The sequence below is a fragment of the Anas platyrhynchos genome, chromosome 10 (genome assembly GCF_047663525.1).
Source record: "Anas platyrhynchos isolate ZD024472 breed Pekin duck chromosome 10, IASCAAS_PekinDuck_T2T, whole genome shotgun sequence".
NCBI classification, from domain to species: domain Eukaryota; kingdom Metazoa; phylum Chordata; class Aves; order Anseriformes; family Anatidae; genus Anas; species Anas platyrhynchos.
Genome location: NC_092596.1, coordinates 9,116,981 through 9,137,928, shown reverse-complemented (window position 1 = coordinate 9,137,928; position 20,948 = coordinate 9,116,981). Strand labels below are relative to the sequence as shown.

General features: G+C 53.3%; 4 protein-coding genes across 10 annotated transcripts in view; all 4 read left to right on the top strand.

Annotated features, from left to right (window-relative positions):
• The first annotated feature begins 19 nt into the window (after positions 1-19).
• On the top strand, positions 20-2,966 carry RBMX2 (RNA binding motif protein X-linked 2). The gene is made up of 6 exons (XM_027464885.3): positions 20-172; positions 287-402; positions 550-601; positions 680-809; positions 945-1,125; positions 2,062-2,966. The coding sequence occupies exons 1-6, from the start codon at positions 168-170 to the stop codon at positions 2,499-2,501; spliced, it is 924 nt and encodes a 307-aa protein (XP_027320686.3). The 5' UTR covers positions 20-167; the 3' UTR covers positions 2,502-2,966.
• Positions 2,967-3,222: 256 nt separating this feature from the next.
• Positions 3,223-11,557, top strand: SLC25A14 (solute carrier family 25 member 14). Of its 4 annotated transcripts, XR_005268131.2 has the most exons (10): positions 3,228-3,419; positions 3,496-3,643; positions 4,449-4,543; positions 5,680-5,765; positions 6,446-6,541; positions 7,553-7,677; positions 8,746-8,881; positions 9,318-9,398; positions 10,192-10,338; positions 10,451-10,666. XR_005268131.2 is itself a non-coding variant. In XM_072042934.1 (9 exons), the coding sequence occupies exons 1-9, from the start codon at positions 3,356-3,358 to the stop codon at positions 10,461-10,463; spliced, it is 903 nt and encodes a 300-aa protein (XP_071899035.1). In that variant the 5' UTR covers positions 3,223-3,355; the 3' UTR covers positions 10,464-10,666. The 4 variants fall into 4 exon arrangements, 2 of the variants coding, with proteins under 2 accessions (XP_071899035.1, XP_038040012.1); XM_072042934.1 differs by lacking the exon at positions 10,192-10,338 and having other exon boundaries at positions 3,223-3,419; positions 9,318-9,457; XM_038184084.2 differs by having other exon boundaries at positions 3,229-3,419; positions 10,192-11,557.
• Positions 11,558-11,713: 156 nt separating this feature from the next.
• Positions 11,714-19,024, top strand: GPR119 (G protein-coupled receptor 119). The gene has a single exon (XM_072042933.1). It carries the CDS (start codon positions 15,613-15,615, stop codon positions 16,591-16,593), a length of 981 nt encoding a protein of 326 aa, XP_071899034.1. The 5' UTR covers positions 11,714-15,612; the 3' UTR covers positions 16,594-19,024.
• A 266-nt stretch (positions 19,025-19,290) lies between these two features.
• The window catches only part of ENOX2 (ecto-NOX disulfide-thiol exchanger 2), a 43,092-nt gene continuing 41,434 nt past the window's right edge, over positions 19,291-20,948 (top strand). For 2 of the 4 annotated variants that reach the window (XM_072042860.1, XM_072042859.1), the window contains exon 1: positions 19,294-19,458. In XM_072042860.1, the coding sequence (XP_071898961.1) occupies positions 19,311-19,458 (148 nt within the window). In that variant the 5' untranslated portion in view covers positions 19,294-19,310. Of the gene's footprint in view, positions 19,459-20,948 lie in introns of all 4 variants that reach the window. The other 2 variants (XM_072042861.1, XM_072042862.1) reach the window with 2 other exon arrangements.

The following is a 20,948-nucleotide window of genomic DNA, read 5'->3' as shown; positions in this document are numbered from 1 at the left end:
GTCTGTGAGGCTGCACTGCGCCCCGCCTCTTGCTTTGCGCGGCCCGGCACGGCCCGGCACGGCCCGGTACAGCCCGGTACGGCTCAGCCCGGCCCCGTACGGCCCGGCCCGGCCCGCGGGAGCGCGCATGCGCGGGGGTGGGCGGGCTCCCGCGCCCCGCCGCCGCCATGAAGTAGGTTGTGGGGATGATGGCGGGGGGGGGGGGGGGGAGCGGAAGGAGGGGGATACGGGGGTAAGGCCGGGTGGTCCCGGGGACTCCCGGTGCTCACGGTGTCCTCGCCCCCAGCCCGCTGACGAAGGTGAAGCTGATCAACGAGCTGAACGCGCGGGAGGCGGAGCTGGGCGTGCAGGAGGCGGTGTCGTGGCACGCCGAGTACAAGGACAGCGCCTGGGTCTTCGTCGGTACGGGCGGCGGGGGGGGGGGAAAGGGGGAGGGGGGGCGGCTGTGGCCGCTCTCAGATCCCGGTCCCGGTCCCCATCCCGGTCCCTGATCCTGCTCCCGGTCCCGGTGCCCGTCCCGGTGCCGCAGCGCCACTGCTCTCCCCGCAGGTGGGCTGCCCTACGAGCTGACGGAGGGGGATGTGATCTGCGTGTTCTCACAGTAAGTGCCTCGGCCCCAGCCCCACAGCGATGGGGCCCTGCCCGTGCGGCTGCTCGGGGCGCTCACGGTGTGTTTCAGGTACGGGGAGGTGGTGAACATCAATCTGGTGCGGGACAAGAAGACTGGGAAGTCCAAAGGCTTCTGCTTCCTGTGCTATGAAGACCAGAGGAGCACCATTCTCGCTGTCGACAACTTCAATGGAATCAAGGTGAGTGAAGCCGCCTGCAATGCGGCTGCTTTTACTCCTGGCGCGTGGTTTGAGCTGGCCCTGCGGTTCTCTGGTGTCCCACAGGGCGCAGGGAGTGGGTCCACAGCTTTGCTAACTACGTGACTCCCGTTGCAGATCAAAGGAAGGACAATCCGAGTGGACCACGTAGCCAACTATCGGCCTCCCAAGGACTCCGATGATTTAGATGAGGTCACAAAAACTCTCCACGCAAAAGGCTGTGGAGTTAAAACGCCGCCTCATTCGTCGTCTGATTCTTTGTCAGAAGATGATGATGTGCCGGCAAAAAAGCAAAAAGGTGAAACGTATTCCTGCCAGTCTTTACTGTGGATGGGTGGGACTGCATGGGTCTCCAGGGCCCTTAGCTCATGGAAGCAGCATCAGTGGGAACATCAGGGATAAGTGTCTGAAATGGCTTCTGGCCTGAAGTGGCTTCTGGCTTCCAGGATGAGCTGATTTGGCATGGTGATGTTGGTGTGGGGTGGGGTGTCAGTTATTCTGAAATCAGCCTGGTGCTTGCAGTGTGCAGAGGAAGCTTCTGTCACACACCTGGGCTGTCTCTGTGACAGGCGGTTATGTCGTCTGGGTTTGAGACCTGTCTTTACCGCATCCTATTCCCCTATCAGTACAGTAGTTCAGTACTGTGCTGCACAGATTGAGGACACGGGATGGGGCCTTAGCATGGGGGAGAGGGTGGTATAAGCCAGGTAGAGTCCTAGTTTGAGATAAGTGGGTTGGAGGAAAGAAAATAAGCACAAAACCAAGGCTGGAGACAAGATGTTGCACAGAGCTGAAGAGATGCGCGAAAATGAGAGAGGCAAAGGGGAGTGAAGATAGAAGAGAATCATTGTCAACTCTGGAAATTACCCAGATCCAATGACATTCTTGTTGTGTGTACATTGCTTAGAAAACAGAATTTACAGTAGATGCTAAGCGTTGCAAAAATTGCTCAAATTCATGAGAGCAACCTAGCTAAAGGTAACACAAGGTGACAAATGTTAAAGAAGGACTTAGGGTGACTCACATTGGAGAAGAAAAGTGTCAAGTTTGGCAGTAGAATAGGATATCTGGGGGGGTAAAGAGGCTGTGAAGTATGAGGCTTGGGCCAAGGGTGGGAGGAACTCAAAATGGGAGTGGAGTTGGAAAGGTGCTGCGGTGCTAGGTTGCAGAGCTTGAGGAGCTGAGATAATGCTTGCAAGACTGTCCACCCCTAAAGATGAATCTTTTGTTTCAGATAAAGAGAAGAGTAGACAAGAAAGGCAAAAGCAGAGCTCTCAGTCTGTGAAGAGGGCAGCGTCTGCCGAGGAGGCACATCCTAGAATCAAGATTAAAAAGGAGAAGGAGGATCCTGCTTATGAACGATATGCCAGTGGGAGTCATCAGTCCTGGAATGGGTCTGAGAGGAAACATGCGAGCAGGATGCAACGAGAAGAGGAAGAGCAGAGGCATCAGAGGCAGTCGGAGAGAAGAGGAGAAAAGAGCTCCCAGGAACACAGGGGACAAAACAGTTTGCGGGAAGAGAGAGAAGAGACTGGCAGGAAGAGTGACAGGCACAGCAGCAGGCGAGACGAGTCTGAGGGGACCAGATCCAGGGACCAGCGGGAGAGTAGCACCAGAGAGCCCCATTCCAGGCACAGGGAGCGGGGTTCCACTAGAGATTCCAGCCACCACTGAGCTCTCATGTGAGCACCCCCTAGGGCTATGGCTGCTCCCCTTGAGACAGCTGTGCTCCTTGAGCCTAGACAAAAACCTGTGCAGGGCTTCCTGACACCTCTGTGTGGATACCCCAGCTGGTGTTTTGGCCTCCCACAGCTTTGACTTTGTCTCTCATTTCACTTCTCGGACAGGGGTCTCCTTGCTGTCTGTGCTGGCAGGCACCCTGCAGAGCAAAGGTGGCTGCTGAGGGTGGCAGGGTGCTGCTCTCCAAACTGCCCGGCACCATCCTGGTGGGAGCATCCCTGGTGTCTGCAGTGAGAGGCTGCTGGGTGCCGCCTGTGTGTCCTGGGTGCACCCAGCGCCTCTTCCTTGTGTGATGAATCCCAAGAGACGTGCTGTTGAGTTAGAGTGCTTTTTTTTGTGTCTTTATTTTTTTAAACTCTTCTTAATAAAACTGATCGTTAACCAGAAGAGAGAACTGAAGCAGCACTCTCATTTCCTGGTGTGCTTTTTTTGTGTGTCGTACTGTATTGAGGCTGACTCGACCTGAACACCAAAGAAGCGGGGCCGGCTCCGGGGGGGGGGGGTGCGCGGTGGGGGCCGGGCCCCGCTGATGGGGGAAGGGGAAGGGGAAGGGGAAGGGGAAGGGGAAGGGGAAGGGGAAGGGGAAGGGGAAGGGGAAGGGGGGGGCACGGCGGGGCCGCGGCCTCAGCCCGGTGCCGCCAGGGGGCGCCGGCCGCCGGCTGCGCGCGCCGCCCGTGCCGGGGCGGTTCCCGTTCCCGTTCCGTGCCCGTTCCCGTTCCCGTCTCCGCTCCCGTTCCCGTTCCGCTCTCGGCTCCGGTTCCGGCGGCGGGGCGGCCCGCGGCCATGCCATGTCCGCGCTGAGCTGGAAACCCTTCGTGTACGGCGGGCTCGCCTCCATCGTGGCCGAGTTCGGTGAGGAGCGGTTCGGTGGCCGGTACCGGTGATCCCGGTACCGCTCCCGGTTCTCTGACGGGCGCTCTCCCCGCAGGCACCTTCCCCGTGGACCTGACCAAGACGCGGCTGCAGGTGCAGGGGCAGAGCGCCGACGCGCGGTTCCGCGAGGTGCGCTACCGGGGCATGTTCCACGCCCTGTTCCGCATCTGCCGCGAGGAGGGCGGCCGCGCCCTCTACTCGGGGTAAGCGGCGGGGCCCGGGGCCGGGGGGCACCGGGAAGGGGGCGTGGGGGCGAGCATCGGGGCACCGGAGGCTCCGGTGGGTTGGGGCCGCGGGGGGGGGGGCACCGGCGTGTGGGGCCTGCGAGGGCAGCGTGCACGGCCCGGAGTCGTCTGGGTGGAAAGGGAGCTCCGAGATCACCCCGTGCAGCCTGACCTAGCGCTAACCAGGCCTCCGCTAAAACACATCACCCAGCTCTACATCTGAACGGCTTTTAAAGCCCTCCAGTGATGGTGACTCCACCACTTCCCTGGGCAGCCCATCCCAATGCCTCACAACCCTTTCAGTAAAGAAGTTCTTCCTAACATCCAACCTAAAACTCCCCTGGCGCAACTTTAGCCCATTCCCACTCGTCCTGTCACCAGGCACATGGGAGAACAGGCCAACCCCCACCTCACGACAGCCTCCTTTGAGGTATCTGTAGAGAGCGATAAGGTCGCCCCTGAGCCTCCTCTTCTCCAGGCTGAACAAGCCCAGCTCCCTCAGCCGCTCCTCGTAGGACTTGTTCTCCAGGCCCCTCACCAGCTTCGTCGCCCTTCTCTGGACCCGCTCAAGCACCTCGATGTCCTTCTTGTAGCGAGGGGCCCAAAACTGAACACAGTACTCGAGGTGCGGCCTCACCAGAGCCGAGTACAGGGGGACAATCACTTCCCTAGCCCTGCTGGCCACACTGCTTCTTGTACAAGCCAGGATGCCGTTGGCCTTCATGGCCACCTGAGCACACTGCTGAATTCGCTTCAGCCCGGTCTCGTTTGTTCCCCCGCTCAGGATCGCCCCAGCGCTGCTGAGACAGGCGTCCTACGGCACCATCAAGATCGGCATTTACCAGAGCCTGAAGCGGCTGTTCGTGGATCGCCTGGAAGGTCGGTGTCGGTGCAGGCAGGTCTCTTCCCGCAGGAGGTGCAGCACGGAGCCGTGTGCTTTCTGCTCTGTGTGCTCTGGCTCCTTCCTTTCTCTGCCACCTCTCCCAGCTACAAATTGTCAAAGAAATGGAGTTGTTTTCATCTTCTGCTGCACCTTTTGTTTGTATAATAACAGCAAGGACAGCTTTCAATATAGATTTCAGCCTCACTGTGCTTGGCACTGCCCACAGTCACAGAAATGACCCCTGAGCCAAACACCCGCCCCTCCAGACAGATCTTTACTTTCCCCAGCCTTTATCTCTGATTTGTGGTTTCAGAGCCCCCCCTCCCAAAAACAAAACAAAACAAAAAACCAACAACCCACCCTCTTCCTGTGTATGGCTGTACACCCATACACAGGGCTGCACACCCCTCCTCACTCACTGTTGCAGCGTTTCCAGTTGTGAGTACTGTTGTTTGAATATTTGTCTTCCTACAGGCCTGGGGCAGCCAGTGGCCTGATCTCCGCTGGAAAGTGCGGTGGTCAGTACCAGCAAAGGGCCATACCTTCTTCCAACATAACTATCACTCTAATACTGGGCCTGGAAGTCTTAGATTATTTTTTTCCTCCTCTGGGACTAATTGCATCTAACTTTCTCTGCCTGGGTCACCTATTCTCTGTTTTCTCAAGGCGGCCACATATTGAGAGCGTGGCCGGCTGGTGCTCCAGGTTAAAAGTAATTTGTATCAGGTTGCCTTCAGAAATGTTTAGCTGCCCCACTCTGTCTACCTCTGTCTTGCCGTTCTCTACTGTGAGAAATGTGTCACTGGGCACTGAAATCAGATAATTGTTTAGAATTTTCATGTGTAGAGGCCTTTTCCTTGTCTGATCAGCTAGAATCATCAGTCAGACCTGCTTCTCTCTGACAGCGTGTTGCTGTTTCAGCTTCTACTTTTTACCTCTGGCAGCTGAGGCAGTTGTGGGGATAGCTCTGCCTTGATCTGATTACAAGTTGCCAGTTTCTGCTTGTGCAGCTTCACCATGTGATTTGAGAGCTTACCTTTTCTGTTCTTTCCAGAGCTTCTTGCTTGTTCAGTACAATCTATACACCTTCCCTTTAGACCTTCAGAATCTGACATTCTTTTCTTGGTTGCAGATGAAACGTTGTTAATCAATGTAATCTGTGGAGTGGTTTCAGGGGTGATCTCCTCTGCGCTTGCCAATCCAACAGATGTGCTGAAGGTAAGAAGTATATGTGGCCAGAGACAGCTTCCTTGGTTTGCTGTGTGCTCCTGCTTTCCAGTGAAGATGCATCTTTCCCAGCTGCAGTGACATGTTCTCTAAGCCACTACTGGCATTATTTTGCTAATGTGGGCTTGTTCAGAATGGGAGTAGAAGCCTAGAGCCAATAAAAAAGTTTTGTTTTTGTTTAAAAAAATAAATAAATCAAGAAATCTGTAAATCTGTAGGTGGTCCAGGCTGTGTTACATTAACTGGGAAAGGTGAGTGGGGTGGCAGCCAGCCATCAGACCTTCTCAGCTCCATTCCCTTTGATGACTGTGCTTAGCTTTGCTGATACAGTTCAGCCCTATCTGTTGTGAAGAGAGTCTGGAGAACTTTCCCATACTTCTCCCGTGTGTGGCTCAACCTTCTTGGGCTGCCTTCAGAAGGGAAAGACCATGCCTGTCACTCTGTGTTGCTTGAATTTTTCACTGCCCTTCCACCTTGTTGCTGTCCCTGCTGCTTGCCTGCCCTCATCTGCTGCATGGTTTGCAGGGAGAGATCGTGTGGGTAGTGGGAGAGCAGTGTCTGCTGTAAGTTTCCCCATTATTCCTTACCACCAGGAAGTCGTTGAGCTGCTGTCCTTGTCCCCCTTGTAGCAGACACTGATGCTGTCCCACTGACTTGTGCATTTCTTTCAGATTCGAATGCAGGCTCAAGGCAGTTTATTCCAGGGTGGCATGATTGGCAGCTTCATCGATATCTACCAGCAGGAGGGTACCCGAGGCCTCTGGAGGGTGAGCACCACCTGATGGATAGTTGTGTTGAGGTTATTTCTGCTCTTTAGACAAACACGCAAGAGGGGAAAACAGAATAGAGAAGAAACGGAGCCCTCTTTGTTGCTGGTGTGTGCTGCAGACAGGTTGCAGTGCAGAGACAGCTCCAATTCAAATTGGATTCCACTGATCAAGCTAGTCTTGTTTCTCTCTGGTTTGGGATAACCACTAGGTAGATCGTGGCTCATAATTTGGCACACTGAAGAGTTGTTCCTGCTTCCAGTGACTGGGAAGCTTTGTCATGATAACATGGGTTTCCCTGAATTACTCGGGTGAGGTTAGAGTTCCTGTGAAATGGCCAAGCTCTGCATTGCTGCTGTGTTCTCTGTGACCTGGTACTCAGTGGAATTGTAGGTGCTTTTACCTGTTTCCTGAGGAGGTGGTTGCTAGGTTATTTCCCAGATGGAACATAGCACTTACCTAAGCTTGTTCTTTCCAGTAATTGTTTTGTCAGTTCCCAGATCAATGTCCTGCCACTGGCAACTTTTGTAATACACGATCATCTCCTAAATCAACAGTCCTAGCAAAGCGAAATCTAGTTGCTGGCATGTAGCAAGGAGGACCTGGTCCTGGGAGGACTCCATCTGGTTCTCTAAACAGCTGCTGGTTTTGTGGTGCAGGATCTCTTTTGGTGTTGAATCCCCTGGGTACTGTTGGGTGAGGGAAGATGAGTAAATTGTAGCCTAATTCCTGTGTGTTAGTGGCTGAGAGGAGAGAAGCAACATCTGGTTAATCTAGCTGGAGTAAAACTGTCATGGTGCAGGATGGAAGAATCCTTCTTAGCTTTGGAGTTAATGTTGGGAGACAGTGAGCTGGTCCACCTCAAAAGCTGCAGCTGTGAGACAGGGTGAGGAGGATTCCGGGTAGATTGTCAGAGAAAGGCTCCTGACAGGGGAGTGGGAAGAGATGTTACACTAGCTGCAGGCCTTCTGGTAGCAAACTGTGCTTGTGACTGATGTTTGTGCCCCGCAGGGTGTCGTCCCAACAGCCCAGAGAGCTGCCATCGTGGTTGGGGTGGAACTGCCAGTCTATGACATTACCAAGAAGCACTTAATTCTATCAGGCCTGATGGGCGATACAATCTTTGCCCACTTTGTGTGAGTATTTGCTGCAGCTGCTGGACTCTCCAGGCTTGGCAAGGTGTGTGGAGCAGAGGAGCAAGCTGGGATTTGGAGTGAGATCTGTTTGTAGAGCCAAGTGCTCTGGAGCTGCCAAGAACAAGCTCAATACTTCTGAGAGATCTGGTGTGTTGATTGGAGCAGCTCAGGATGCCCAGCAAGTGTCCCTAGAGAGATCTCCCCAGAGAAAGGAACCTAATGAACCCTTTTGGTGAAGTTACAGCTTGAATTTAGCTCACTGATGACCAGACATGCTGTTGTTCCATGTCTCTGCCCTGGTACAAATCGGGCAGGAGTTTTGGTTGTGTAGCAATCAGTTAAAAGAGCTGCTCCAGTCCTAGGTGCTCATCTCTGCAAACAATGTCAGCTTGCAGCCATTGCTGTAAGAGTTTTGTGAAACAGAAGTTTGCAAAACTGACCAAGAGAAGGCCCTGAGCAACCTGACCTAGTTTTAAAGTCAGCCCTGCTCTAAACAAGGGGTGGATTAGAGACCTCCCAAAATCTTTCTTCACCTACATTTTCCTATTATTCTTCTAGTGGACACTTTAGCTGGAGGTGCTGCAGTGCTTCTGTTGGGTTTGCCTGCTGTGGGCTGAAGGTGACAAGCACTAGACCATATGTGCAGGGAGGAGACTAGCAGCTGCATGCTCCCTCTTGCTGTCTTTGGTCTTCCTCCCTCCTTCCCTGCCATGAAGAAATGTTTGCTCTGGGGAGAAGGATGTGCACTTCCAAGAAGGCTGCCTTCAGGTCTGTGTCACCTTGTCAGCACGAAGAAACCCTTGCTGGACTGCAGAATGCAGACCTGGCAGTGGGCTCTGACAGGGACTTAATCAGACGAAACTGAGCTTTTACTTTCCTTAGCTCTCTGGGGTCTCAGAGTGGTGTGATTCCTTTTTCTGGGTGGGAACAGAGAGTACAGCTAATGTTTATTGCTAAATACCCATCATAACATTCAGTGAAAGATACACTTGTGCTTCTGTCACGGCCTTTCTGAGCCAGATTGGCCATACTCAGCTATTCCTCTCTGATGTTTTGGTGTATGTATAGTTCCAGTTTTACGTGTGGGCTGGCTGGGGCCATTGCTTCCAACCCTGTGGACGTGGTGCGGACACGGATGATGAACCAGCGAGCAATTGTGGGCAGCGTGGAGCTCTATAAGGGCACTCTGGACGGTCTCGTGAAGGTAAGGAGGTAACAGGTGGGCAAATTCCTGTTTTTTAGAAAATGGCCAAATTCAAGCTGTTGAAATATGGGCTGGATGAGCAGACAGTGAGGTGGATCAAACATTGGTTGATCATCCAAGCCTGGAGGGTAGCAGTCGGTGGTACAAAGTCTTGGTGGAGGCCAGTAATGAGCGTAGTACCCCAGCAGTCAAAGCTGTGTCCGTACTGCTTAGTGTGCCAGGAAGCTTGGAGCTGTTCTGTATTGAGGGTATTGCACTCTGTGAAGGATGTTTACAGTGCCTGCCACAATGAATTCATCCACAATGCGTGGACTTGCTGAAAGAACACTCCAGGTGTTCCCAGAGCAGAAGTCCTCCCTGGGCCTTCGTCTCTCTGCAGGATCTGTGACTGTACCCAAGTTGTGTCTCATAACTGATACCTCCTCTCTCTTCGCAGACATGGAAGAGCGAGGGATTCTTTGCACTCTATAAAGGCTTCTGGCCAAACTGGCTTCGGCTCGGTCCCTGGAACATCATTGTATCCTTCAGTGTGCTGCTGGGAGGCCATGAACATGGACAGTCAGGGGAGGACAAGCTGTAAGTAGAAGTTCAGAGCAGACACGCTGACGGTGTACCTCTTTGTCTTCCTCACAGTAGCCCAAAGTGAACTCCCTGTTCTGCTTGGACAGATGTAAACCGATGTGGCTGCAGATGGTTCAAGTGCCAAAAAATGCCACTGTTGGCGACTGCTACTTCTAAAAGCTCTGTAGGTGGTTAGTGCAGGGACTGCCAGTGCAGCAGCGTGGATACTTTCCTGTAAAGTAAGTGCTCTCAAGTGTTTGGCTTTAAACTTTCCATTTGGCTTGAGCTGCTAGAGGTGCAGCAGTTTCTGGATTGGCTCCCATTTTTTGGGGAAAGCCTGGTGAATTTCTGCCCTTAGGACAGGTGCTGACCTGCTCTGCAGAATCAGCACTTCCGGATTGCTGTAATGGTCCTTCTGGCCCTCTGAAATCTTGTATACAGCTTGTTTTAAAGAATTCAAAATTTAGAAAGTCCCAGTCTGGGGTTAGAGTCACCTCCCATTCTCAGTGGTCTTGGCAAGCCTGGCCCAGCTTGCTTCTGGGTCAGTCTCTTCCCTCTTGGTAGCTCTCCTGCAGCTCTCTTCCACCTCTACAGATCACTTTATGCTGCCTGGAAGAGGGACTTCCCCACGGGCTTTCTGTGCTGATCTACCTGCCTTGCCTTGTCAGGTACGGCCTGGTTATGAGGGAGGTTCAGTGCAGCTGCTATATATATAGTTGTCTGTCCCAGTTCCTTAACTTCCTCTTCAGTTTTTTATCACATATGAGCAGTTGAAGCGACTTCCGTTCTGAGAGCTGGCTGCATTCCGTGGGTGTCATCTTCAAGACTTGCAGCAGTATTTTGCTGCAGCCTTCCTCTTCATTTCACCATCCCCGTCTTTTGATGTGTTGGTACATGTGGGTCTGGACTCTCCCCCTCCCCCAAATGCATGGTCCCTGGAGCATGTTCTGGCTGAAGTATAACTGAGAGGCTGATTGCAGGTACTGCATGTTGTTTTTTTTCACACAGAAGCAAGTATTAACTGTGTACAAGTGTCTGGGCCTGAAGCAATATCTTCTGTGAAGATCTGTGCATTCCAGTGGCCTTTTGATGCAGCTGTGGTTAGTTGTTTGGCTCATGTGCATTGTTCTGCCGTGCCTGTGGGGTGAGGCTGGAGGCTGGAAAAGGGGTGCTGTCATGTTTTCTTGCGGATCTGTAACCTCATTAAATTATTTATTGACTGGATGGTATGAGTTTGTGTTTGTGCAGACTTACAGTAGGTATATTTTCCAGAGCAGATGGTGTGTCTGCCTTTGGGGAGAACATGAAGTATTTTTTCTGCACAATGTGTATCTTTTTTTTCCCCCAAATATATATTTTTTTCTTATCAATTTTTACGTTTTGTTGTAATATAAAAATTTCTAAAACACAGTTTGTTACTGTCAGGAAATTGTTACCTTAGTTTTGCAAAACCTCAGTCTCTCATAACCTTATTGTTTATATTATTTTTAAAGCAAAGTAAATTGGTTTAAAACTGAACTCAGATGCCCCGCTTTAAGATGATGGTCTAACATTTCCAGCGCAAAGCAGAACATCAGGTTATTTTCATCATTCTCTTCTGTGTTGTTTTGTTTTGTTTTGTTTTTAATGCATATGTCTGTGAAAGCAAACAGCTTAGGTTTTCCTATTTCCTTCCTTCTTTATGGGGCAGCTTTAGTTTGGATGAAGGTCTCTTGTGACATACAGCAATGCTTCCTGTTCACGAGTGCTGTAAACCGCGATTTTCTGTGCAAATTGCATAAGGGATGTTCAGCTGAACTGAGGGAATTGTTTGCTGTGGTTTTGCAAAGACCTGGGTGTACTGTACTAGCCGAATGCATAAGGAATTTGACTCCAGTAAACTCCTGAACTTAAATCATGCCATGAACAGAGTAGCAGCCTGTAGGTATTTCTACAGGGCCACAGCTCCTTCTCGTAGGGCTGGGAGGATTGTTTTCAGAGTTAAACCACAAGATACCAGAGACTGGGAACAGTGGATTGAAAGAAATGGACAACATGCATATGCTTCACCTTGCTTTACTCCTCAAGAGAATTTCTAAACATTACAAGTAAATAAATAGTTACGTGATGGATGAATATGAGTCCATTTGAGAGATGTAATTTAACTTCAGTTCCATATATTCTTTTGGTTTTCTTTGGTGTTCCTGTATCTTCAGTTCTGGAGCAGTTTCTTCTGTGCAACTCCATGCTATATTGCTATTGTTAATTTTTGGACTGCTCATGTGACAGTTCTTTGCTATCGGCTGTTGCTAACCTGTCTTCGTTCTTCAGGCTGCCACAAGCTAGGTGCGTGTGTCGATCTGCTCGAGGGTAGGAAGGCTCTGCAGGAGGATCTGGATAGGCTGCACCGATGGGCTGAGGTCAACTGTATGAAGTTCAACAAGGCCAAGTGCCGGGTCCTGCACCTGGGGCGCAATAACCCCAAGCAGAACTATAGGCTGGGAGAGGAATGGTTGGAGAGCTGCCAGGCAGAGAAGGACCTGGGAGTGATGGTGGACAGTCGGCTGAATATGAGCCAGCAGTGTGCTCAGGTGGCCAAGAAGGCCAACGGCATCCTGGCTTGTATCAGAAACACTGTGACCAGCAGGGCTAGGGAGGTGATTGTCCCCCTGTACTCGGCTCTGGTGAGGCCGCACCTCGAGTACTGTATTCAGTTTTGGGCCCCTCGCTACAAGAAGGACATCGAGGTGCTTGAGCGGGTCCAAAGAAGGGCGACGAAGCTGGTGAGGGGCCTGGAGAGCATGTCCTATGAGGAGCGGCTGAAGGAGCTGGGCTTGTTCAGCCTAGAGAAGAGGAGGCTCAGGGGTGACCTTATTGCTATGTATAAGTACATTAAAGGAGGCTGTAGAGAGGTGGGGGTTGGCCTGTTCTCCCATGTGCCTGGTGACAGGACGAGGGGGAATGGGCTAAAGTTGCGCCAGGGGAGTTTTAGGTTAGATGTTAGGAAGAATTTCTTTACTGAAAGGGTTGTGAGGCACTGGAACGGGCTGCCCAGGGAGGTGGTGGAGTCACCATCCCTGGAAGTCTTCAAAAGACGTTTAGATGTAGAGCTTAGGGATATGGTTTAGTGGGGACTGTTAGTGTTAGGTTAGAGGTTGGACTCGATGATCTTGAGGTCTCTTCCAACCTAGAAATTCTGTGAAATTCTGTGAAAGAGCTCCTCAGAAATGCATAAAGAATGTATCCATGGCCACTTTGTTGTTTGTATTTTTCAATGCGAGGTGCTGATGAGAGGCTCTTCTTTCCCCCATCTTTCCTTTGGATCAGCTTCCCCACATGGCTTTGGAGATGCTCCTTCCACTTGCTGGAGTGGTCCTCAGCCCCTTGAGGTATCCCTTAGCTGAGCTTTCACAGAATGTTAGGGATTGGAAGGGACCTTGAAAGATCATCTAGTCCAGTCCCCCTGCTGGAGCAGGAACACCTAGATCAGGTCACAAAGAAACACCTCCAGGTGGGTTTTGAATGTCTCCAAAGAGGGAGACTCCACAACGCCCCTGGGCAGCCTGTTGCAGTGCTCTGTCACCTCACCATGAAAAAGTTTCGTCTTGTATTTAAGCAGAACCTCCTATGTTCCATTGCACAGTCTGTCAAAAATGCTGCCTCACTTTGTCAATAGTAACTGCAAGTAAATGTGTGGTGGTGGTGATCTCTGCAGATGTGGCACTGAGGTGAAGGCTGGTTGTGAGCTCTGCCTCACGTTACGTGCCTTACCACAGCTGTCTTCTGAAGGTGCTCATAAAGCCCTTCATCCCCAAAGCATCTTGACTTTGCAGCCAACAGGGAAGAAAAGCTGAGTCCCTTTGGGTTTCTCAGTTGGTGAAAGACGAGTATGTGGCCAGGTGTTTCAAAAACAAACAAAAAAAAAAACAAAAATCCCAACCCTTAAACCTCGGTGGTAACTGTTTGTGCAAGTGGCTAGCACTGTCAGAAACGTGGCATTTTCGAAGGAGGTTCGTTGCCTCAGGTTGTTCTTCCTGGAAAAACTCCCTAAATGGGTCTTATTCTCTCTCAAGCGTATGTGTTGTTGTTTTTTAATGTTTTCTTAGCCATACCAAGTACTACGTGAGACTGTGGCTGCGTAGTCTGTGTACCCAGTTAGTCAAACATGTTGATGCAGATCCTACAATTGCCTCAGGAAGCAGGGGTACCTGAGCTACCAGGGCCACAGCTGCCCCCCTCTGTGTTGGCCATGTTCATGCCCTGAAGGTGTTACCATCTCTGCCTTCAGTGGCTGTGCCATTCTGCAGTGTGCCTGTGTGCCGAGGCATCTTCCTAGAGTATATATAACAGGGGCAGTGGGTGGTGGTGGGCTGTGGGGGCTATTGTGCAGCAGAAATGTGAACTGGCACTATGGGAAGGAGGAATTGCTGCCTCTGGTACCTGCTGGGCCAGCCGTGGTCTCACAGCTTGAGGTCTGTGCTGCTAAGCGATGGTCTCGATGGTCTCGTGAAAACACCTGCTGAGTCCTGAAATGGAGTGGAGGAGCCTCTGCGGAGCAGGCTTGCCCTCTCACCAGGAGTTATGTATGGGACAGAGCAAAGATATGTCCACAGGGAGGGAGCAGCTCTGGTGTCTGTTTGTGCTTTGTCCCCACGCTGTCCTGCCACTTCTCCCTCTAACTTCCTGCCCCCCTTGATCCCACGCTGTGGAATTTGGACCTTCCCCCCCATCAGGACTAAGGCACCCCAAATGTTTCTTTGTATGAGACTCCCCACAAAGGCTGGGCAGGGGTAACAAGGTGGCTCTGGAGCACTCCTGCCACCCTACTGTCCATGGAATTACAGCACCATGCTGGGGACTGGCTGCACCTCTCAGCCCAGACCTACTGTTACCTCTTCCCAAGTGTCTGGCCCTCCCTCTCTGGGGTGACCCCAAGGGCTCTGGGGAAGGTGATCAAGGAAAGAAGTAACCAGCATCTATACAAGGTGTCAGGAGGGGTCCTGCAGCCTGGTGGGAGAGAGGCTGGGGAGAATAAATTCACCTGGACAGGAAAAAAGAGGAGGCTGTAAGGACACCAAAGTTCTTCCCCATGGCTTTTTGTGCTGTGCAGACCCAGGGTCTTCACAGGCCCATGATTCTGTTCACAGTGGCCTCAATTTATGTTTGCTGCATCCTTCCTCCCTGCTGCAGTATCCACAACCTGCCCTGTACCATGCTCTGCCCTGTGCCATGTCCTGCCCTTGGTTCTACTCTCAGCCTCTCCCCAGCAGCCTGCTCTCCTCAGATTGCTATTTGACAGAGGAAGTCTTTACCCTTCCCTGTTTCCTCGCAGCTTTGTTTTTTCCAGCTCACGTGGCAGGAGAGGTGGCTTGCGGCCCTTTGTGTAAAGGGATCAGTTTCCTTGTTTCCTTGGCCTCACGGGAAGAGGCTGCCCTCGGTCTGGCAGTGACCCTGCGGAAAGGAAGGCCTGTGAGCTGTGCCACCTCTGCATCCCGTGAGGGTTGTACAGTTGTTACTGCTTGTTCTCCTTCGTTAGTGCTTGGGTCAAAGCAGGGCATCGTCTCTGCTCAGGTTTTTGGTGCTTGGCTGGAGGTGCCCACCTCCCGATGTGCCATCACAGCAGCGCTGCTGGACAGGGAGGAGCGACCGGGGTACAATCCTAGTGCTAGAGTGGACTGTGGCCTTTGAGCAGGTCTCATGGTCATGCTGCAGGAGATGTTAGGAAGGCCAACGACAGCGTGGGCAGCCCTGGGGCAGGAGATGCTGAAGAAACCTGTGCAGGGGCTGCTGTGCTGCCAGTGGGGCAGGGAGCCAGGGGAGCATGAGCGGGCTGTTTGTGAGAGCAGCGTCAGCCTGGCCTTGCTCGGGCTTCCTGCCCAGGTGCTCTGTGCTCACCCTCCTGCTCCAGGGTTGTCTGGAAACGTGGCTGAAGGGGAGGGACCTGCGTGGGCACAGCGGGTGCTGTGAGTACACCAGTCCCTTCCAGCAGGCAGCTGCACAGCATAGCTCTGCTCCTCGGCCCGCGACACCACTGCACCCAGTGCTCTCACGGCACTACCTGGAGAGTGAGGGGCTGCGCCTGCTGCTGCTTGCTCGCTGAGCTGTACGTACCAAGAAGTACCAGGTGAGGGATGCTCTAGGATCGTGGTGGAGACACACAACCTTCAGGCTGTGCCCCACAGTGGCCAGATATGGCTAACTTGGCACTGGGAACCATCCTGGCTGTTCTGGCCTCGCTCATCATCACTGCCAACGTACTGGTGGCCATCGTCCTTCTTCGCCTTATCCAGAAGAGCGGCTACAAGGGACACTATTTTGTCCTTAATCTCGCTGTCGCAGATGCCATGGTTGGCTTCACGGTTACGGGTCTGGTCATGGATGAGTTTTCTGAGCCCTTTTATCCACCTCAGATCTTCTGTGTCCTGCGAATGGCTTTTGTGACTTCCTCTTCTGCTGCTTCTATCCTGTCCTTGATTCTGGTTGCGTGTGACAGGCACTTGGCAATCAGAAAGCCTTTCCACTATCTCCAGTTGGTCACGGGCTTGAGGGTTGGGTTGCGCCTGGTGGGGCTCTGGCTGCTTGCCGCTATCATTGGCTTCCTCCCAGTGTTTGTCCCAATCTTTCAGAAGACCTCTGACCAGGAAAAGTGTTCCTTCTTTGGAGTCTTCCAACCCACCTACATGCTCAGTGTCTCCTGCATCGGCTTCTTTCCAGCACTGTTTCTCTTCATTTACCTCTACTGTGACATGTTGAAAATTGCCTCTGTGCATGTGCAGCATATCCGTGAAGTAGAACACGCGGGGCTGGCAGGGAGCTGCCCCCCACCCCACACCACTAGTGACATGAAGGCCTTGCGCACCGTGGCTATCCTCATCGGGTGCTTCGCGCTGTCCTGGTTGCCATTCTTCATCGCCAGCATCGTGCAAACTGTGTGTACCAACTGCTTAACCTACAAAGTCATCGAGAGCTACCTCTGGCTTCTGGGACTGTGTAACTCCCTCCTGAACCCCCTGCTCTACTCCTGCTGGCAGAAGGATGTGCGGCTGCAGTTCTCCCAGCTAGCTGCCGGTGTAAAGAGGAGAGTCCTCCTTCACTTGGGCAATCGCCACCGTTTCCCCGGCAGAGGCACCAAATCCCTTCCTACCGTGTCCTGCTTGCGGCTCCAGGACTGACGTGGTAAGGAGTAGCAATCACTGGCTTTCTGGGTTATCTCCTCCGCCACAACCATGAACTCAGGGTCCGCCAGCTGTGGAGGAGATCATGGACAGGGTGGGACAGGACTGGATGCTAATTCCCAGACACCAGCGTGGCCAGCACGGCTGGTTTTGCAGCAGCTCCAGGGCAGCCCAAATTGCAGGTGCACAGCGTGTGTTAAATTTTGCTTGGAGAGCACTCAGCAAGAACAGCCTCGTGTCTGCTGGGACCAAGCCCTTGGCACCCACTCCACAGGCCAAGATCCTTCACCTTTTGCTGTCTAGGTTCCCCAGTCCATACCTGGGGTCCTTCTGCATTCCCCTCTGCCTGCAGAGTCAGCTGTCAGGGTCAGGTCCCCCGGCACCTGGGGCAGGGCTGCTCTCACTGTGTTGGCTTTGTCACCCTTGGCCAGATGCAGTAGAGATTGGGAGATGTGTGCACATCTGTCCAGGACCACATGTGCTCCCAATCACTGCCCTACTTAAAACAAACTCAAAATCCTACAGATGCAGTCAGGGCTGTCCCCCAAAACCTGTCCCCTGACTGCAATCAATCCTGCATCTGGAGAGGTGGCAGGCTCATCCCTCCCCCAGGCTGCACCTGCCCCAGGCAGAGGTGAGGGGTACGGATGGGCCTGGGGTCTCTGCTGTGGTGCAGGGGATGCAGTCAGGTCTCTGCTGTTCTTCAGCAGCAGCTGTACCTGCACCAGAGCAAGTGCTGAACAACCCCAGGCACTACATGCCTGGAGAAGTGCAGGGCAGCACAGGTTGTGCTGTCACTGTTTGGCTTGAGCTGTAAAGTGAGTTAATGAGTAACCACCTGAATGCTGAGCTTTAACAAAGGAGCAGGAAGAAGACCTTGGAGACAGGGGTAACCCTGTGCAGAAGGGCTACTTTGTCCCACCAAGGCTGTAGGATTGGTAATGGGACTGCAAAGGTCCCTCTCTACTGACGCACAAGGCAGGTGCACACAGCATTTGTGCGTGTTGTCTCACACTGTGGTGATGGCCAGACTGCTGGCCCTGCCAGAGGCTATGGTAACATTGAATTGCTTTTTGTTAAATCACATCCATTTAATCCACATAGTAATAATTTTTCCCTTAAAACTGGTTTCTTAGCTAAGAACTCACTCTCATCTGAAGATGAGGATGCTATGCATAAAATAGCAGCTGCTTCTACCTCTGTCACTTGCCCTTCTAGTAGATATGAAGGCTCAAGGCCATATCCTGTATGCGTGCAGAACCTGCCTTGGTTCTGAGGCCATCCCCATACCAGAGGAAGAGAAAAAAATAAAAGTGCTCTATTAAAAACAAACAAAAATCAGTGGGCACTCTGTGGCACTCCTCTCTCTGCCCGGGAAAGGCCTGAGACCAAACAGCATTAATCAGATCCTGTGCTAGGAGAAGAGCCTGAGATAAGGCTCGTGTAGGATAGACCTGGCTCTGTGTGTGTGAACTGGTGCCTTGCAGGTGGATCTAGTGGGTGGATCCAGTCTGACTCAGTTCTGGGGATCAGTGCATCATCTGTCTGCATGATATGTTTGCTGTGTGAGCTCCAACAGCTGTTGCTTTGCAAAGCTGACCTGTCCTTGCTGAGTGTCTGACGATGCTGAAGCCATCCTCTGCCTCCCTCACGCGTGCTTCACATGTGAATACCCACTGTGAATGGAGATGCTTTGCAAGCGGGCCTCTTGCTGCTTTCCAAGCTTGCTGACTGCTGCATCCACTGCTGTTCTGCTGCCCACAGCGGGCCCAGCCACAGATAGGATTTGTGCCTGGCACAGATCTGGAACAGGCGGCTGTCATGCTGGGTGCCCAGCAGTGGTACCCCTGGATACGTGGACCTGCAGCCACAGGGAGCCCCTGTCTGCCGCTGGGATTACAAGCTCCAACCACCTCCTCGGTGCCAGAAACGCCGCAGAGACCCAGGGTGGTGGCTGGATGGGGAGATAACGCCCTTCTGCTGATTGTGGGGCTGGAGAATGTAGTCACGCTGGAAACAGAGCATCTAGCAGAGGATCCCTCGCTGTGCCCTGGCGCTGACCTGCCTGTCCTCCCTCTCCTTGTGCCTGGGCTGGAGGTGGTGCTCTCAGGAGACACCTCAGGACCTGACGGGGCCGCTTGTGGTGTGAGACCGTGCCTGGCTCCGCACAACCATCCAGGTTGGAAGAGACCCCCAAGACCGCATAGCCCAACCTCTGCCCTAGCACTACCAAGTCCTGCACTGAACCACATCGCTATCCCGCGTCCCAGAGAGCGCCCGTCCCCAGCTCTGCCGCACGGTGACCGGGCACCGAGCCCTGGGCGTGCGGGGAGGCTGAGGGGTGAGGGGGACCCGGCACCATGGGGAAGGGGGCGAGGAGCGGCTCCCCTGCCCGCTGTCCCCCCGCCTGGATGAAGCCCGTGCCTGCGCTATAAATAAATAAACAAACAAATAAATAAGTTTATTAAGTTTATAAGTTTATTAATTAATGACGAAGAGGAGGAGGAGGAGGAGGAGGAGGAAGGGGGGAGGCGCCTCCATCCCCTCCCCTCCCGTGGCGCAGCCGCCATGGGGCCGGGCCGGGCCTCTCAGAGCCGCCCGCGGATTCCGCCTCTATCCCGGCGTGCCGTGTGCGCGCGGCCCCTCCCCGCCCCCTAGCGACGCGGCAGCCAATGGGAGGCCTGGGAGAGCCGCGCGGAGGGGCCGCGGCGCGGATGTTCGCTGAGGGCGGCCGCGGAGGGGCCGGGCGAGGGCCGGGGCCGGGGCCGGGAGCGGGACCGGGACCGGGACCGGGATCGGGACCGGGTTCGGGATCAGGGCAGGGATCGGGAACAGGATCGGGAACAGGATCGGGGCCGGGCGGTGAGTAAATGCGGTCAGGGCCGGGCCGGGAGCGCGGGGCCGTGTCCCTGGCGGCGGGCGGGCGGCCTGCGCTGCGTCCGGGCCCGAGTCAGGCCTCGGGAGGACCCCGGAGGCAGCCGGGGGGGGCTGTGGGGGCTGTGGGGGGCTTTAGGCCCCGGTTCCGGCCGGTTCGGGCGCGGCTGCGGGGCGCAAACGTGTCCCCAGCGGCACGGAGCGCCCCGCCCCACGCAGCGCCAGGAGGCCGGCATGTACAGCTGGGTACATGTACACAGACGGCTGCACAGGTGTTGATTTGGTTCTTCACGCATTATACTGCAGCTTTATGCTTCTGTGCTTCTTGCTGTCTTATTTGTTTTACTCCTATTTTGGTACATACCTCAAGGTCCATCTATTAGCAGCATACACTCAGATCACGCTGCACATAAATGCTTTTGTTCCTTAATGCTGTGCTTCTTACACGAACACGTCAGTCCTTGGATAGATTGCTCGTTACTCCACACACTTCAGTCATTTTTATCTCCCCTGTACTTGTGCAGCTGCAGGAGGTGAGCACCACGTTTTCCTGACCTGCAGAGCGTTGCTGCACAGCAGTGCGATGACAGGTAAAATGCGAAGGCCACTTGAGGTAGCTGTTTGTCCAGTAAGCCTGAATTCCTTGCCTGCTACTCCAGCTTTTCATCACTTATCAGGGAGTATAATGATAAGATGAGCATAATGACTTTAAACTAAAAGTTTAGATTAGGTATGAGGAGAAAAAAATACTGTGATGGTGATGAAGCCCTGGCACAGGTTGTCCAGAGAAGTTGTGGGTGCCCCATCTCTAGCAGTGCCCAACGCCAGGCTGGCTGGGGACTGGAGCAACCTGGGCTGGGGGCAGGGGGTTGGAACTGGGTGATCTTTAAGGTCCCTTCCATCCCAAGCCATTCAGTGATTCTATCTCCTGCCGTCTCTGGAAGCTGAGGAGTTGTTTTCTCTGTTTCTTGTTATTACATTTGGGGCACTCCGTGACATCTAACTGCAAAGCTCTCTGTGTTAAGTTGTTGAAAGCTCCGTCTGAGCCACTGTAAGGTCAGGTTTCTTAGCTTAAGGTCATGTTTTTGGTATCAGTGACTTCAGCTCGTAGAAGGGGTGAAGTTCAATCTCCAAGTAATTTCAAAGATAAGGTGTTGCTAGAGAGGCATTCTGAATACCTTCCAAAGATGGTGTGAGATTTCTCACCTAATCCCCAACTTTTCTGCTGACATTCTTCCAGTGCCAACGTGTTCATCCCAAAGCAGCGTTCTCCTACAACACCCAGCTGCTCTGCTCTCAGCTGAGACTGCAGTTCTGGTCCTTGTGCTGGTGCTATAGCTGTCCCGTGGCCTCTGGTCTGCTTCTGTCTCTGCGGATTCTTTGTTTGGGGAGCAGCAGCCATCCCTATAGGCCAGGTTTGTGCAGGATTTGTGATGATCCTGGCTGCTGGCTCTGCTGGAAGCTGAGAGGCTGTTCTC